The sequence below is a fragment of the Sebastes umbrosus genome, chromosome 17 (assembly GCF_015220745.1).
Source record: "Sebastes umbrosus isolate fSebUmb1 chromosome 17, fSebUmb1.pri, whole genome shotgun sequence".
In the NCBI taxonomy this organism is placed as follows: Eukaryota; Metazoa; Chordata; class Actinopteri; order Perciformes; family Sebastidae; genus Sebastes; species Sebastes umbrosus.
In genome coordinates this window covers 6,769,021-6,784,582 of record NC_051285.1, presented here as the reverse complement: position 1 = coordinate 6,784,582, position 15,562 = coordinate 6,769,021, and the positions used below count along the sequence as shown (strand labels likewise).

Sequence of the window (15,562 nt, the reverse complement as noted above, 5' to 3'; positions counted from 1 at the left end):
ACACAGTATTTGGCAATATGTCAGATTTAAACCCAATGCTATAAAGAAAGCATAACGTTAATGAGGCAACCGCCGTGAGGAGGACAAAGCAGTCAGAGCTGGTGTGCACGGCAGCGAAAGCTGGATCGGAGAGGCTAGACACAGCCACCAAGATCAAAGTAAGCTCTCTACAGACCCTGAAGAAGGCTGTTTGGGTTGTTACCCAATCTGAACATGTACCAGCATTGTTTTTAGCATTTCATCATGAATAAAGGCTTTTTATTTTTTGCCAGAAGATTGCCTTGGACTCCCCCTTTTTTGAAGCTCTCTGCAGATACTGAAAATCATGTTTCCTTAAAAAATGTCCGGTGTAATCGGTAACACCGGTGCTATCACAGCCAGTGGGAAAATTTCCTCACCCTGACATCCCTATAACACACTGACCTAAAATGGAAACCATGGTATACATTACCTACTAAACATCAGCAGGTTTTTGCATTTTGTGAGGCGGCTCAAGTATAGTCTCACAAAGCGCAAAGACTATTGTAAGTTGTGTCTCATTGTGTATTTGGGGCCCTAATGTATCTATCAGTATCGGCTGTGGTCCATTGTTAAGTATCTATATTATCTTGTCCATATACTCCAGATGTGAACGTGTTGATCCTGGTGACCCGGGAGTCCAGTAACTTCTACTCCGTCCAGAGCACTCTGGAGTACAAGGTAGTTAAAGAGGACAAGGACGCTCATTTCTCCTGTGAGGTCAGCTTCTTTGTCCCGGGAGCCATCAGGACGGTCGAATCCAACAGCATCAACATCACTGTCCACTGTGAGTTAACACTGAGCCTTTTTATTCTTCCGTCATGTTTTATCACATCAGAATATACAGGTAAAATAATCACTGCAAAGATCAACCATCTTTGGGACCCCGCGCCTCAACCTCTGCTGTTAGGCCAAGTGGACCACATTAAGTTACAGCCACCACTCTGGTTTTAAATTACAAATGAGTTTTGCTGTCTTTAGGTTAAAGGAATAGTTCACATGGTAACAGTTTAACTGTTACAATAGATATAGAAAAACGTAGCTAGCGTACTTCCAATTCTCTCCACGTCTCCCTCGCAACCAGCGAGTCCACATACGCCCGGCGCCTCTTTATTTTCAACGTTTCAGCAGAGGATGTCACAGATGATCAAGGCAGCACGTTTCTACCTTGTTAGCATTGTGACCCGTACAGACCTCTGCCAGCAGACAAACTTTACCTGCCTCGGAGCTTTCAAACAAATTCTTTATTGACAACTGTCAACGGCCCGCAGCAGCCGTCGGGACCGTACAGTGTGAGCGCTCAGGTTGTGGCTGACGATCGGACCGTACAATGTGAGCTCATAAATCGTGAGATTTGACTTTACATCGCCAACGACCTACTTGTACAGTAGTAGAGGAGGAATTACACAATAACATTTCTAAATCCGTAGCTATAAAGAAGTACTACTTATCCTGTATTAAAAACTGTAGAAAGTTTGCTTGTCCAAAGTTTGAAAAAATAACCCTGATTCATTATATTTTTTGAGCTTTCAGGGAGTAAACGTCAGGATATTTCAGCCTCAGCTGCTGTCTTGATATTAAATTGCTGGAATACCCTTTTTAAATCTTGTAATTATGAATAATGCATTTTAACAGTCACGTTATGGGTCTGTTGGTCCATTGTTTGAAACACAACATTAGTGATACTGTGGCAGCCAGAGCCAGACTCAGTCTGTGCTGTCAGCGTTATGGAAATGGCCTCGTAGAGTGACTTTAGCAGCTCGCTGAATAAGCCTGCTTAATTTGATTTTCTCTGTGTGTGTGTGTGTGTGTGTGTGTGTCCAGACCCCACCACCATGGTGGAGCTGTGGAAGGAGTCGCCCCAGGGCTTGGTCAAAGAGGGGGATACTGTGGAGCTGCGTTGCCAGGGTGACGGCAACCCCCCGCCGCCCTTCGTTTTCAACAGAGAACAAGTAAGAATAGGAGGCATTTTCTCACCCTAAAAGTCCCCCAGAGAGAAAGGGTGACACGCAGGAGACATGTAGGGAATGTTTTTGATATGCAGAGCCCACAGAGGGCCCCCGTGTAGACATGAGTGTGCAGCTCTGACCCTGCAGATCCAGGCCGGGGTCTGAGACCGGAGGCCACGCTGACGGGACTCGTTCCCATGTCAGACACACACCCATTGTATGTGTGGACATCAACACAAAAACTCAGCTGACTGCCACTTTAACGTTTACTAACTAGGCAGTCAGGGGTGTTAAGTTAGTGGTTGTGAGGGAGAAAATCTTCAACCAGGCCAGATGGTTTCAGGTCCTCAGCCACATTATTCAAGAACTTCAATAAAGACAAACTTTTAAAACAAGACAGACTCCAGAATTCAATATGAATAGATTTACTGCAGATCAAGCAGAGTACAAACGTCACAGACTGAAGCACCTCTGGGGTGCTCCAGCTTTTATGCTTAATGCTTATTCCTTTTTAAAATGACTGATAAGCCAGTCACCAACGTTTCCAAAGTCTAGGTGGTTTTGATTTGCGTTAACACCTTATAATCGCATTAACTTTGACAGCCCTAATATTTAGAGATGTATGGTATATACAGTATCAGTTGGTGGGAGGTTACTATAGTTCATCTTCTGGAACAATATAACCAACATTTTTGTGCGCTTTCATTTTTACTCTCAAGTAAGAGCGTTTGGATGTTACAGTTAAACATTCAGGATTTGTTTATATTCTGTTTGTATCTCACCACTCGTGTTTCTCGCCCTAATGGACTCCAGTGTAAATTGTGGCTGCCTTTTGTAGCTGGTGTCCGCAGGAGGGAAAGTGGTCAGTCAAATATTACCATGATGGCTGAAACTACAAACATGTTTTGTAGTCAACCTCTTTTCAATGTAATAAAGTCTGCAACTGTCCCGTACAGGGCTGAACTTTGTGACAAATCCGATGCTGTTTTCAATTTCTCTTGGATGTCTTCACCCTAAAATCACATCGGATGTAAAGAAACAAATAACAGACCTTCTGTCATGACTTTCACATGATCACAACATGGATTTAAATGAGTATTTGTTGCAGGAGCTGGACGTGGACCTGGAGAGTAACCACGGTGACGTGTTGATGCTGTCGCCAGTGTCACGGAAAGACAGCGGCATCTACCAGTGTCGCCCTCTGGACGCCGACGGCTCCACCGACGTCAAAGGAGAAATGCAGCTCACTGTGCACTGTAAGGAACCATCAAAAACAAATACACAGGAAAACATAATATATACAGTCATACATTTTAAAAAACATATAGTTAGAAGTGTTGTTAAGGCAATTATTTTCACTTTGGACGGAGCCACACTAGCTGTTTTCCCCTGTCTTTAGTCTTTATGCTAAGCTAAGATAACCACATCCTGACTCCAGCAAAAATAAAGTGAATAAGCACAGGAGAACTACTCCTTTAATTGAAATAATTCCACCCACCCTTGTGTTTAATGTGTCTTGTTTTTGTTGGTTGTGTTCAGACTTGGACCCGGCCGTGGTGGTACCTAAAGACTCAGAGATCATGCTCAAAGGAGAAGATCTGACTGCGACCTGCAACGCTCTGTCGTCCCTTAAAACAGCCACCGTCTGGTACAAGGTACGTACACATTACCTCATGTACTGATACACTGACCACTCTCAATATCCAACATCACCTCATTCACTGATTTTATATGTGTGTGTGTAGGATGGGAAGCAGGTGGGTGTGGGGAACACGTTGCACCTGAAGGACGCCACCTACGAGACGACAGGAGAGTACATGTGTGAGGTGACCGTTCCCTCGCTGCCCGCCCTGCACACCAGCGGCTCCGTCCACATCATCGTCCAAGGTCAGTCAGTCGTCCCCTACACACCTTGCAAAACTTTAATTTTAAGCACTCAAATGTCTTCTTCTATAGATATTTACTGTATTTCTGTAGTTTGTTCTTGCATGTTTTTCGACATGTGGCCGTGTTTTGGTTGGAGGTCTTTTCTTGGTTATGAACGGCCTCTCTAGTGACACTATTTCTGCCTGACATCTCTGATATAAAACACCTGTTTCCGTTACTACTTACTAAGTGTCAGCCAGGTGAAGTTTGGATTCGTGCCGATCTTTCAAACTTGAAATAAAGAGTTGTGAGCTTTTTTCCCTTCAAACCATGCGAGAGGAGGATTGCTCCCCTGTCAGACCACTGGAGGGCTTTTAATGTGAAGCATCTGTGCAGGAAGTGTCAAGTTCAATTTGACAGGAGCTTAACATTGAACCAAAAGTGACAGGAAAGTGTTAGTGAATAAAAACAGTATTTCTGCTTCTCAGAGCAGCAGAGTGGTGACTCTGAGGTTGTACTATACTGATAGATTAGCGCTGTGGAAACGTACATTATCCTGAATTTATCAACACAACAGGCTTGTTACTAAAATATGATGGACTATTCTTATATATTAATAATGTGTGTCTGTGTAGGTGTTCCCCAGCTGGTGGGCGTGGAGCAGGAGGTGCAGCTGGAGGAGGCGACGGACAGGATGGTGAACCTGAGCTGTGAGGCTCAGGGTCATCCGCCACCCAGCATCACCTGGAACATCATCGGCAGCCAGGTATCCAGTCTGACTCACAGCACTAACTTCTATTCACAATAGGTGGTTATTAGGTTTACCTGTTCATTTGTTTGGATCCCCACTATTCTTCCTGGGGTCCACACATAAAAGCGCAAACATGTAACATGAACACTCCACAACTCACATACGTCTCACCAAAACCTCTTCTTCGTCTTCATCTTCCTCTTCTTCATCTTCTTCTTATTTCTTCTTCTTCGTCTTCATCTTCTTCTTCTACTTCTTGTTCATCTTCTTCTTTGTCTTCATCTTCATCTTCTTCTTCGTCTTCTTCTACTTCTTTTTCTTCTTTCTTCTTCGTCTTCTTCTACTTCATCTTCTTCTACTTCTTCGTCTTCGTCTTCTTCTTCGTCTACTTCTTCATCTTCTTCTTCTTCTATTTCTTCTTCTTCTTCTCCTTCTCCTTCTCCTTCTCCTTCATCTTCTTCTTCTCCTTCTCCTTCTCCTTCTCCTTTGTCTTCTCCTTCTCCTTCTCCTTCTCCTTCTACTTCTACTCTGCAGTCACAGTTTCACATGCACAAGTGAGGTGCCACCGCGGTAATGGCAGCTTGCTACTTACACTTACTACAGCTGAGATTATAGTCTTTATAGTTTAGTTTTGCTAGATGTGATGACTAACAGTATTTTGGGAGCATGTTTAGTTAGTTCGGACTGATGTAGAGGTAGAAATGTGCATCAACAAGGTGCGTTTGTTTGTGTGTCTCTCTACAGAACTGGCACGAGGTGGTGAGCAGGGCGAGCGAGCACACGGCCTACAGCGTGGTGTCCGTCAAAGTCACCTCGGACATCAGCGCTCTGTGCAACGCGTCCAACGACATGGGCACTGAAGTCAAAGCCTTCAGCGTCAAAGCCAGTAAGAGCCTCTCTCTCATTTTCACTGGATTTATGGGATGGAGCGGGAACCACATTCAGGCTTTAAACCGTCATTAACCATTATTATTTTATCTTCTGAAATATGCATTAACATTTGCATTTAAACAAATTCCTCTGTTATGTTGGTTCAGCCACATTTAATCTACTGTGCACACAATATTTGCCTTCTGGTTCGTTGAGGCAGCTGCAGAGTGTTGATAAGTAATGACATGGAGGAAGAAGAGTTTAAAACTTATTTTGCTTTTGAGGCTTTAATTAATGACCACCATGCAAGCATAGAATGAAAAGATGTTCTCATTTATTCTAATTAGCTCACGAGCTGTGTTTTCATACATTAATAACAGTTCACTGCACACATGGAGGTTTCAGAGTCGGTCTTCTTCAGCATGTGTGTGTTAACTACAGTATGTATTTGGTATCAGCAATTATAATGACCTCAACTCAACCTCTCATCCATCAATCTAAGCCTTCACAGCCCTTCAGCACACAGTATTCAAACAACATATCCTCATACACCGGTTCATATGATATCTTACAAAAGTTTATTCCTAATTTTTCTTATGTTTTCCTACGAATGTCCAGCAACACGTGACTCATGTGTCAATTTCCGCTCCAATCTTTTCAAAATAAATTTCCGTCTTCACAGGAAACGACTTCCTTCGGTGTAGGCAACAAAACTACTTAGTTAGCTTTAGGAAAAGATCATGATTTGGGTTCAAAATCGTCATCTTGGTTAATCACAGGCTGCCTCCTCTTAATCGATTAGTCGACTAATCTGTTGTCCTGGTCTTAGTCGACTAAGATTTCTTTAGTCAATTAGTCATTTTTTATGCTATTTTTCATGCTGAATTACTTATTTCTAAGAAACTTATGAGCACATCCCTGGTAAACACAAGATTTAAAGTGGTGCTTTAGTGTCATTCTTTATGGAGAAACTCAGTTTTACAGATCTGTCGATTAAATCAACTAATTCATCCAATTTCTTTGGTCAACCACAGCCCTAGATCTTTGCTTTTCAGACTGTTTCATTTAAGGGTTTTTAGAGGCTTGAAGTGGTGAAAGTATCTAGTAAGAAAGCCCCTCAAAAAAGATTTTTCTGTATCTAAAATTTTTCTTTTTTATTCCCTTTAATCATCTTGTGACTCCTCTGGGGTTGGGAACCACTGCTTTAGCCAGTATTGTTACATATTCTGTTACACAAGGATGGTATATCTTTTGTAATTAAACATGAGAAGTGTGTGTGTAAAACTCTTAATTGTTCTTCTTGTTCACAGTTCCCCGAGTGACTTCAGCTGCTCCCTTCTCTCCTGGTAAGATCGTTGCTCTATCGTCTCTTCTTCTTCTTCTTCTTTAGACTTCTTTAACTTCTGTCCGTCTGACAGTGAACGGCTTGGAGGACTGTGTGCATTATTGATGATTTTCATGCAGCGACTCTACACCAGGACTGTCTTTAGTTTGCTGGCAGATCTTTGGGATTGGCCTGAGGGCACATTAAATATTCTGTTTGATACCGAGAGAGAAAAATCACAAGACCAGCACATTTCAAGCACACCAACACTTCTTCTAATGATACTTGGACTCTGCAGCGGTAAAAACATTATTTGTATTTCCCAGAATTTGTTAAACAAACATAAATAAGTGTCTCAGTTTTACTGACTGTTTCCAGACAGTCTTGTGTTTTATAGTGGGTTTTTAAATTGCAGTGAAGTTTGGAGAGGGGCATTGTTATTATGGGGTAATTTTCGGACTTTATCTGAGTCACTTCGTGCCATTAAAACCTTCACCAGCCTGCGGGGAATACAGTGGGCAAATAAAGAACATTTCACAGAGCCCACAACCATTAAAAACAACAGTATCATAATATATTTAGAGCGCTTAAAAAATAAATAATAGTTCGCCCATCTATTTGTTTACTACGGTCATTAGGGGTCGTATTTAAACAAACGTGCCTCAGAGTAGAAGCTTCCTACACACTTAACAAGGAGTAGAAGATCTACTTTAAGGATGAATTGCATCGCACTGGGAGAAATAAAATAAATGACGCCGTCTTACTCAGTTTTTGTGGATTCATCATATTCTAAAGGCTGATGTGGATGATTCAACGCAGGAAAAACAAATAAAATCCACAAAATAGGCCTAAAGCTGACAGTGAAACTGGCAAAATAAACTGTAATTAAATCTAGCAGAGGATACACCACTGCACAAATATGACTTCTAGACTATATGATGTGACGCATTTAATAAGACAATGTTAGATATTATGTATATATTATGGCTGTCAATCGATTAAATGTTTTATCGCAATTAATCACATGATTGACCTTAGTTAATCGTGATTAATTCTAAATTAATCGCACATCTTTTATCTGTTCTAAATGTACCTTAAAGAGAGATTTGTCAAGTATTTAATACTTTTAATCAACATGGGAGTGGACAAATATGCTGCTTTATGTATGTATATATTTATTATACTAATATACTTTATTATTATAATGTTTGATTTATGTAAACAGAAATGACCACTAACAGGTAATTTGTCCATTTGTACATGGTAAAGTTTATCAGCCTATTTTATCTGTATTATTACTGCCAATATGTACTTTATTTATTATTATTTATTTTATTTTATTATTTTTTCATCTTATTTTCTTTTCTTTCTTTTTTTTAAATTTTATTTAACTTTGTTTTGTTTTTTTCTTCATCCTTTTTGCATCGGCAATAGATGAAGGCTGGGTGCGAGGGCGTTTTGGGAAAAAATACCAAAATATGGAGGGACATTCATTTACATTTGTGCTTTATTTGAATGTTTCTGTACACCTGAGGTTACTCCTAATAAATTATAAAAAAAGAAAAAAAGAAATTAGACTTGAAAGGATGAATTAAAATATGTAAAAGAAAACACTGCAAGGGGCTTGAACATGCTGTAGTAGTTCGGGGAAATGTAACTTCTTTGTTTTTGAAAAGAAAAAAACTCAGCTTTTCATCCTGAATGGATGAAGTCATTTAAATAAAGTTATTAAGGAATGGGTCACAGATGCTGAGCAAAATAAATGACATTCTTCTGCAGCCCTGCCACTTTAATAACACAGAAGTACAATAATTTCATGCACAGCTAATTATGTCTTACATTTATGAGGAAAATGGACTTTTGTTATAAATAAGCCACTTGAGAAACTGAATAGTTTAAATAATGCAATGTGTAGGTCTAGAACAGATGTTTCCTTATCCTCATTGTTAAAGTCAGTCATTTAGTCCGGCATGTCCATAAATCGGAGTACTTGCAAGAGACAGTTTTCTCCAAAACCACTGGATCGTACATTTCCCATAATGCAACCTGTAGCATCTTTTAGTTCAAACTTCCCTCCTTCAGTTTGTAAGGAGAGCCTTTTTATAAATTTGCTTCCTTTTGGATCGGGTCCTTTTCCAGGACTTGACAAAGCTCCTCCAGAGATCACTTATAAAACTATAAAAACTGTTTTCACAGGTTGAGTAGTTCTCCACAAGACTACTGAACTCACCTTAGTGATTTATTTTGTGTGTGGAGGCTGATAAACGGAAACCTTATTGATCTACAATGAACTCTTTTGTGGGTGCAAATACCGTTGAACGCCGTTGAACGTGATATTGCTTTGCTAGATGGACACTAACGTGGGCGGTTTCTCTGTTTCTGTCTCTGTGTGTGTTGTTTGTAGCTGAAGGCAGCGGCGTGATCATCGTGGTGATCATACTGTGTCTGCTGCTGCTCGCCATCCTCGGCAGCGTCCTCTACTTCCTGCATAAGAAGGGGAAGATCCCCTGCGGACGCTCAGGGAAACAGGAGATGTGAGTACTGCCTCTTCTAAATCTGATCGACTAGTCTACTAGTATTGTGTCTGTGTATTCAGAGCCTGATATCTCTTCTTCCTCAGTGCCATACAGCTCCATTAAAAACACATCAATGATCAGCTTGATTCTCGTATAGTGTGTACCCGGCATTAACAAAAGCTTAAAGCTGGGTGTAGTAAAACAATGTTATCCGATGTTAGATTTGAACTTGTGTTAAAAGAAGCATTTTTAATGATAACCAGCACCTCTGCAAATCCCACATGAGCCAACCGTCCTCTCTGTCAGCAGCACCAAAGAGAAGACCACCAAAGACGACATCGTCGTGGAGATGAAGACCAACACGAAGAACGAGGAAGCTGTCCTCCTAAAGGCCGTCAACGGAGACAAGAAGGGCCCCAATGACCAGGTAACTATTGTCGATGGATGTGATGTGATGTCATTATTTCACAATATTAAAAAGCCTAAAGTTGATTCTGCTTTAGTAAAGTTTGTCCTGAGGGGCGACGCTAGAGAGAAGCTCACGGAGAGCGAACAAGAACGTCATCGCGGATGTGAAGTCAGGAAATGCAGAGTTGGACATCCTGCTCTCAGTAACTTCACAGAAGCTCTTTTTTAAATTTGGATATGTAAAGTGGATGAGGGGTAACAGCTCTGGCTTCTACATCAATTATTCAATGGTTATAAATAAACCTGCACTAAGCTGCTAGCATGCAGAAAATTCTGATGAAACGAGGATGTCTAGACGTGATACAAGCACATACAAGTGATTTAAAGGGATGCTCCCATGTCTTTCAGTATTATCTCTTACATTATGGACTTGCCTTTGGTATTCCTTCTCAATATCCGATTTAATCTGTAGGCCAACATTTATGTAAAATTATATTTTATGTACAATTTCATTTGTATAAATAGAGACATAAAAAGTTTCTATTAACCAAATATATTTATGCACAAATTGTGGAAATGTATGTAATGAAATGCATACAGAAATACATTTGAAGTGGGATATATCATCAAGATATATTCAGGACACATGCAATAATAATGTCATGCAACTGCAGAATTATGGTACTTTTTTTGGTCTAATTCAGGCCCTGTGTGCATCATAACAATACATAACTTAGTGTTTCATGTTGCCTCTATAAAAACAGGGAAGTCTTTATGTGTAGAAGTTGTATGTGATTTTATCTTTCAAATCATTCTGATGGCGTAACGTGTCGGTAACATCTGGAAACCGTTACCCAAACCTTCATCACCAGTCGATTAGATTACTGTGATAACTTGCTCTCCCGCCTCCAGCTCATCCAAAACTCTGCTGCCAGGATTTAGACTCATGACCACATCTCACCGATCCTGGCTTCCTCACACTCGATACCTGTTGCTCTTAGAATTGATTTTAAGTTACTGATTCCTTACAAAGCCCTGAGGGGCCCCGCACCAACTTATTTATCTGATCTCTTTTGTCTCGCTTTTCCAGGTGAGCTACCGGGGCGCATCGATATATTATAGTTGAAAAACTAACCCAGACAATATCGTTTCAGTTTGGTTCTAGTTTTTCTTAAAGAATATAGTTTTTATTTTTTTAGTTTGAGTTTACGAAAATATGTTTCGTTTTAGTTTCAGTTTTAGTTTACTATAATAACGCTGTCTCTTAGTGTGTTAAATGTGTTCTGTTTTTATTGTAAAGCACAAAATGTGTGTTGAAAGGTGCTGTATAAATAAAGTTTATTACTAGTTGTATTAATTGTAGACAAATTAGAAAATTTGTTGTTTTTTTTAGGAGGTTTAGTGGCATCTTTTTTATTCTAGTTCGACATTTTGGGACATATAATTATTCAATTTCTTGCTGAGAGTTAGATGAGACAAACAACAGGTGAAAACAGCTAGCCTAGCTATGTCCAAAGGTACCAAAATACACCTATCAACAAGCTTTAGAGGTGCTGGTAGGTGTATTTGTTACCTGTTAATAAACAGGAATTTCTCTTTAACACAGCTCATTAGTCGTGTTTAATAATTAGTAGGCGGTGTGTATAATGTCGGTGTAACACTGATGTCCTCCTCTGTCCCTCCAGTAAAGCCCCTGACGGTTCATCAGTGATGTCGTGCAGCAGGAAGCAGCACAACATGAAGCCAGCAGTCAGTGAGTGAGTGATGCTGCCACTGATCTGAGACCTGTAGGGTAACACCACCTCACAGTCCGGACATTCCCCCATCATGCTTTTCTTCTCAGCAGTATTCAGTAGATACACACACATCACACACACACACATCCACACCTTACACACACACACAGGTATGTATGTACAGATGTTCTTTTGAATGAGTGTTTGCTTCCCCGACGTTCATTTTGTTTTGTACTGTTTCCTCAAACTGTGTTCAGCTCTCGGCGGTTGTTCAGCGTGCGTTCGATGGTGTCTCTCACGTGTGCATCATCAACTTTTCTTTTTTTCAATGAAAGTGTATATATTATATATATATTTTGTTATTTAAGATATTTTGGCACTCAGATTTTCATTTCATGGTGTAGCGTTTCTGGGGTCATGTGCATGTTGATCATGGAGTCCAGGCGAGTTTCAGGACAGGACGTGATGTCAGAGACCAAAACGCCAGCTGCTCCTCTGTGGCGGCTCTTTACTGTTGGTTCACAGTCACACTGAGGGAAGGCTCGCCAGTGTGTTTACTCTTGATTGACAACAATATTTGCAGAAATTGATGTTTAAATTCACCAAAAAATGACAAATACTCTGAGGTGTTTCCCCCAGAATCACTTAAAAATACGCAGGATAATCAGTCAGACACACTGGCAGCCTTCTTCTGCAAACTGCTGTCAAGCCCTTGTACTGTTTGTAAATACATGGTAGTGTACAGACCTGCTAGAGGAGGCCTTGGACTGTTACTGAAGGTGAAAAAGGTCAAAGGTTAGTGATCTGCTGTGCCTGTGTTTTGAGGATGCATCATACACTGAATTTGTTTTGTTTCTTTGGTTTGGTGTTTTCTTTGTGTTTCCACTGAGAGCTCGTTGGGCCTGAAGAAGCGTCCCAGTGTTAGTGCATGTTTCATATGTTTACTTCACATAGAGCGCTGCTGACCGTTCTGCCATACTGGTCAACTTTGAGACCTTAAAAAAAGGGAGGAAAAAAAAAGAAAATTGGAATAAAAATAAAGAAAGAGTTGCATTTTGAAAACAATTATATAAAAAAAAGAAAAAGTGGTTAAAAATAAAGAAAAAAACAGCTAAATCTTGAATTTCTTTTTTAGAAAAAAAGGAAGAATTGGTTAAAAATAAAGAAAAAAAAGAGTTGCATTTTGTGAAAAATTAGAAGAAAAAAAAAAAACGGTAAAAAAAAAGAGTTGCATTTTGAAAAAAAGTGAGAAAAAAAGAAAATTGGGTCTAAAATAAAGAAAACAAAGAGTTGCATTTTGTGAAAAATTAGAAAAAAGAAAAAATGGTAAAAAAAAAAGAGTTGCATCTCGAAAAAATTGAGAACAATTTTTTTTGTTAAAAATAAAGAAAAAAAGTTGCATCTTGAAAAAAAGTGAGAAAAAAAGAAAATTGGGTCTAAAATAAAGAAAACAAAGAGTTGCATCTTGAAAAAATTGAGAACAATTTTTTTTGTTAAAAATAAAGAAGAGTTTATCTTGAAATAAAGTGAGAAAAAAAGATTAATTAGTTGAAAATATTTTATATTGTACACAGAAAAGATCGTAATATTTGAATGTGATGATAAACTGGAGCTAATCTACAGAAAAACGGTCAGTATGCCTGATTTATAGTAAATCATCTGAAACATGCATTACCTCTGGTGTGCTCCTTTAAAGGCCCGTGTTGTGAATATGATGTACTGACTCACTGTGTAGGTTTATTGTGAAAAGAGACATTTTGCCCAGATGACTTGCAACATTAACAAAGTAGTGATTTTCTGTTTTATTTGTCCCACTGAGTCGAGGTGTTGTAGAAATAATCCGGGTACAGGACGTCCTCAGGCGAGACGTGTCCTCGTGTGCAGAGCGACGCTGTCATTATGGTTTAGAGACGCTGCACGAAGCCATAACACCGAGCGTCTGCGGTGTGCAGCCAAACATTTCTGATTTGATCCGTAAACCTGCACCTCGTCTTCTCAGTTTAATACAACATGTTTTGGATTGTTCACCAGTGGGAAAACAAGTTTGAAGCTGAACATTGCAATTATGTTCTTTTTTTTCTAAGTGTGTGTAAATTAAGTACTGTACATGTGATTCTTTCATGCTTGTGTTTGTTTTTATATATTTTTTTGCAAAAAAAATAATGCCAAATAAAAACGTTTCTTTTAAAGAGAGGCTGTTTTTGTGTCAGAGAGGTATGAACGAGTGCTTTTCTTTTCCCCCCTCGAGGGTTTGACATGAACCAGAACCACAGTGTGGTCCGTGTCAGCGCTGCTCAGTCCCACAGCGAGGAGACAGGAAGTAGCGTTGCCTCCAAACCGCTGTCAGCACGAGCTGGAAATGACTCCAACAGTAGCTCAGATTTCCAGCTGGAGTCTGGAGGGAGGAAGGACAGAAAACACAGCTCACATCTGCAACGAATTCAAGCACCTCAGAGCTGCAAAACAAATCAGCTCGTCTCTGTTCGTTAACGCGCACGACTCCAGCAGCCAACGACAAGTTTATCTCTGAGATAAAGTTTAAAACAATACTACGAAATGATAACAGCATGTTTCTTTCTCACTTTTTAGGCGCTTTACGTTCATGGCCTCACATGGGGGTCGAATCGCCAACCCGCTCTACCTCTACTATGTTGTGGACAGCCTCTTTATGACAGTGAGGAGTGTCTACAGCCATTCTAGCAGCTCTGTGAGGCTGTACTACGGCACAGCGTTGCTTTAAAGGTAGGTAGGCTACAGTGTGTAGGATTTGGCAGCATCTAGTAGGAGAAGTTTCAGTTGGTTGCAATCTGCAACCTCACCGCTAGATGGCGCCAGATCCTACACACTGCACCTTTAAATGTAGATAATTTGAGACTTTTGCAGACAAACAAAAGAGTATTATTTTATTCTGAGATGAATAAGAGCAGCTTATGACTCGATAAAAGCGTTTATTGGGGGGGATGCAGTTATGGTACTTATCCACAGCCACGCAATGCATTCTGCTAGTGTTAAAAATAAAAAAAAAAAGAGTTGCATCTTGAAAAAAGTGATAAAGGAAAAATTGGTTAAAAATAAATAAATAAATAAAAGAGTTGCATCTCGAAAAAAAGAAAATTGGGTTAAAAATAAAGAAAAAGAGTTGCATCTTGAAAAAAAAGTGAGAAAAAAACAGCAGTGTAATGCATTCACCGCCTCTAGAAACTCCCGAGAAACTTATAAACTAAACATTGTTGATCCAAAATAAAGATTCGGCAACTGCAAGGCTTATTTCTTGCATAAAATGATTTGAGAAACGCTGAAAGCTGGAAGCAGCAGCCCACGTTCGTCCAATCGGGTGCCTAGTGGCAGCCCATCAAGCATCCAATGCGATAATAAACGCCCCCTGTGGACATGTACTATCACTCTTTCAAATCATTTGTGCAAATACTGAGTTTCACTGCGACATAAAACAGCCCGTTGTCATTATGAACAAACCACACAGATCAGATGTTAAAGAAAATACTGTTTAATTAAAAATCTTAATGGCTTAGGCATGAAAACATGGCAACACAACAAATGCTGAGGATATTAAAAAGACAATAAATAAAATCATATTTACACAGGCAATAACAAAGCAATGAAGACAACTTTTTTTAGTAGGCAAGTTCTTGTTGAAAAGGCGAGTTAGCGAGATTACATATCATTAATAACCAGTGGATCTGACTCGACACACCGGCTGAGATTACCAGTGACTCTGAGGGAAAGTGTTTGTGTGAGAGAGACGGCGGCGCCTCCGGCAGTGATTCAACACGAGCGTTTCCTCACACGGCGCCACTTTTCACGGTCAAGAGTTCGTCCCCCGTTAGAGCTGTTCAAACACTGACGACACATTCTCTGTAGATCAACGCGAGCTGAGGGGCGGCGTGCTGCTTTAACATGCTTCTGGTTCGGGGCAAATTAAAGCTGCAAGATTTCAGTGGAATCACAGCGAGACTCGGATTCACCAAACCTCCGTTACATCAGCAGGGACACGAGATTTTACTGCTTTTCCTAGTATGTTTCTTTACTACTTTAAACGCATTAAGCAAACTTTTGTTTTAAGCATGGAGACGGCTCAGACAGGATTCTACAGACATGTCGGCGTA

General features: G+C 40.0%; 1 protein-coding gene across 3 annotated transcripts in view; it reads left to right on the top strand.

Annotated features, from left to right (window-relative positions):
• mcama (melanoma cell adhesion molecule a) overlaps positions 1-12,483 on the top strand; it is a 57,186-nt gene extending 44,703 nt beyond the window's left edge. For 2 of the 3 annotated variants that reach the window (XM_037749634.1, XM_037749632.1), the window contains 11 exons: positions 626-805; positions 1,843-1,970; positions 3,076-3,223; positions 3,507-3,622; positions 3,713-3,854; positions 4,469-4,599; positions 5,329-5,470; positions 6,765-6,800; positions 9,183-9,312; positions 9,601-9,721; positions 11,388-12,483. In XM_037749634.1, the coding sequence (XP_037605562.1) occupies positions 626-805; positions 1,843-1,970; positions 3,076-3,223; positions 3,507-3,622; positions 3,713-3,854; positions 4,469-4,599; positions 5,329-5,470; positions 6,765-6,800; positions 9,183-9,312; positions 9,601-9,721; positions 11,388-11,390 (1,277 nt within the window). In that variant the 3' untranslated portion in view covers positions 11,391-12,483. The remainder of the gene's footprint in view (positions 1-625; positions 806-1,842; positions 1,971-3,075; positions 3,224-3,506; positions 3,623-3,712; positions 3,855-4,468; positions 4,600-5,328; positions 5,471-6,764; positions 6,801-9,182; positions 9,313-9,600; positions 9,722-11,387) is intronic. The other variant, XM_037749633.1, reaches the window with a different exon arrangement.
• The last annotated feature ends 3,079 nt before the right edge of the window (positions 12,484-15,562 follow it).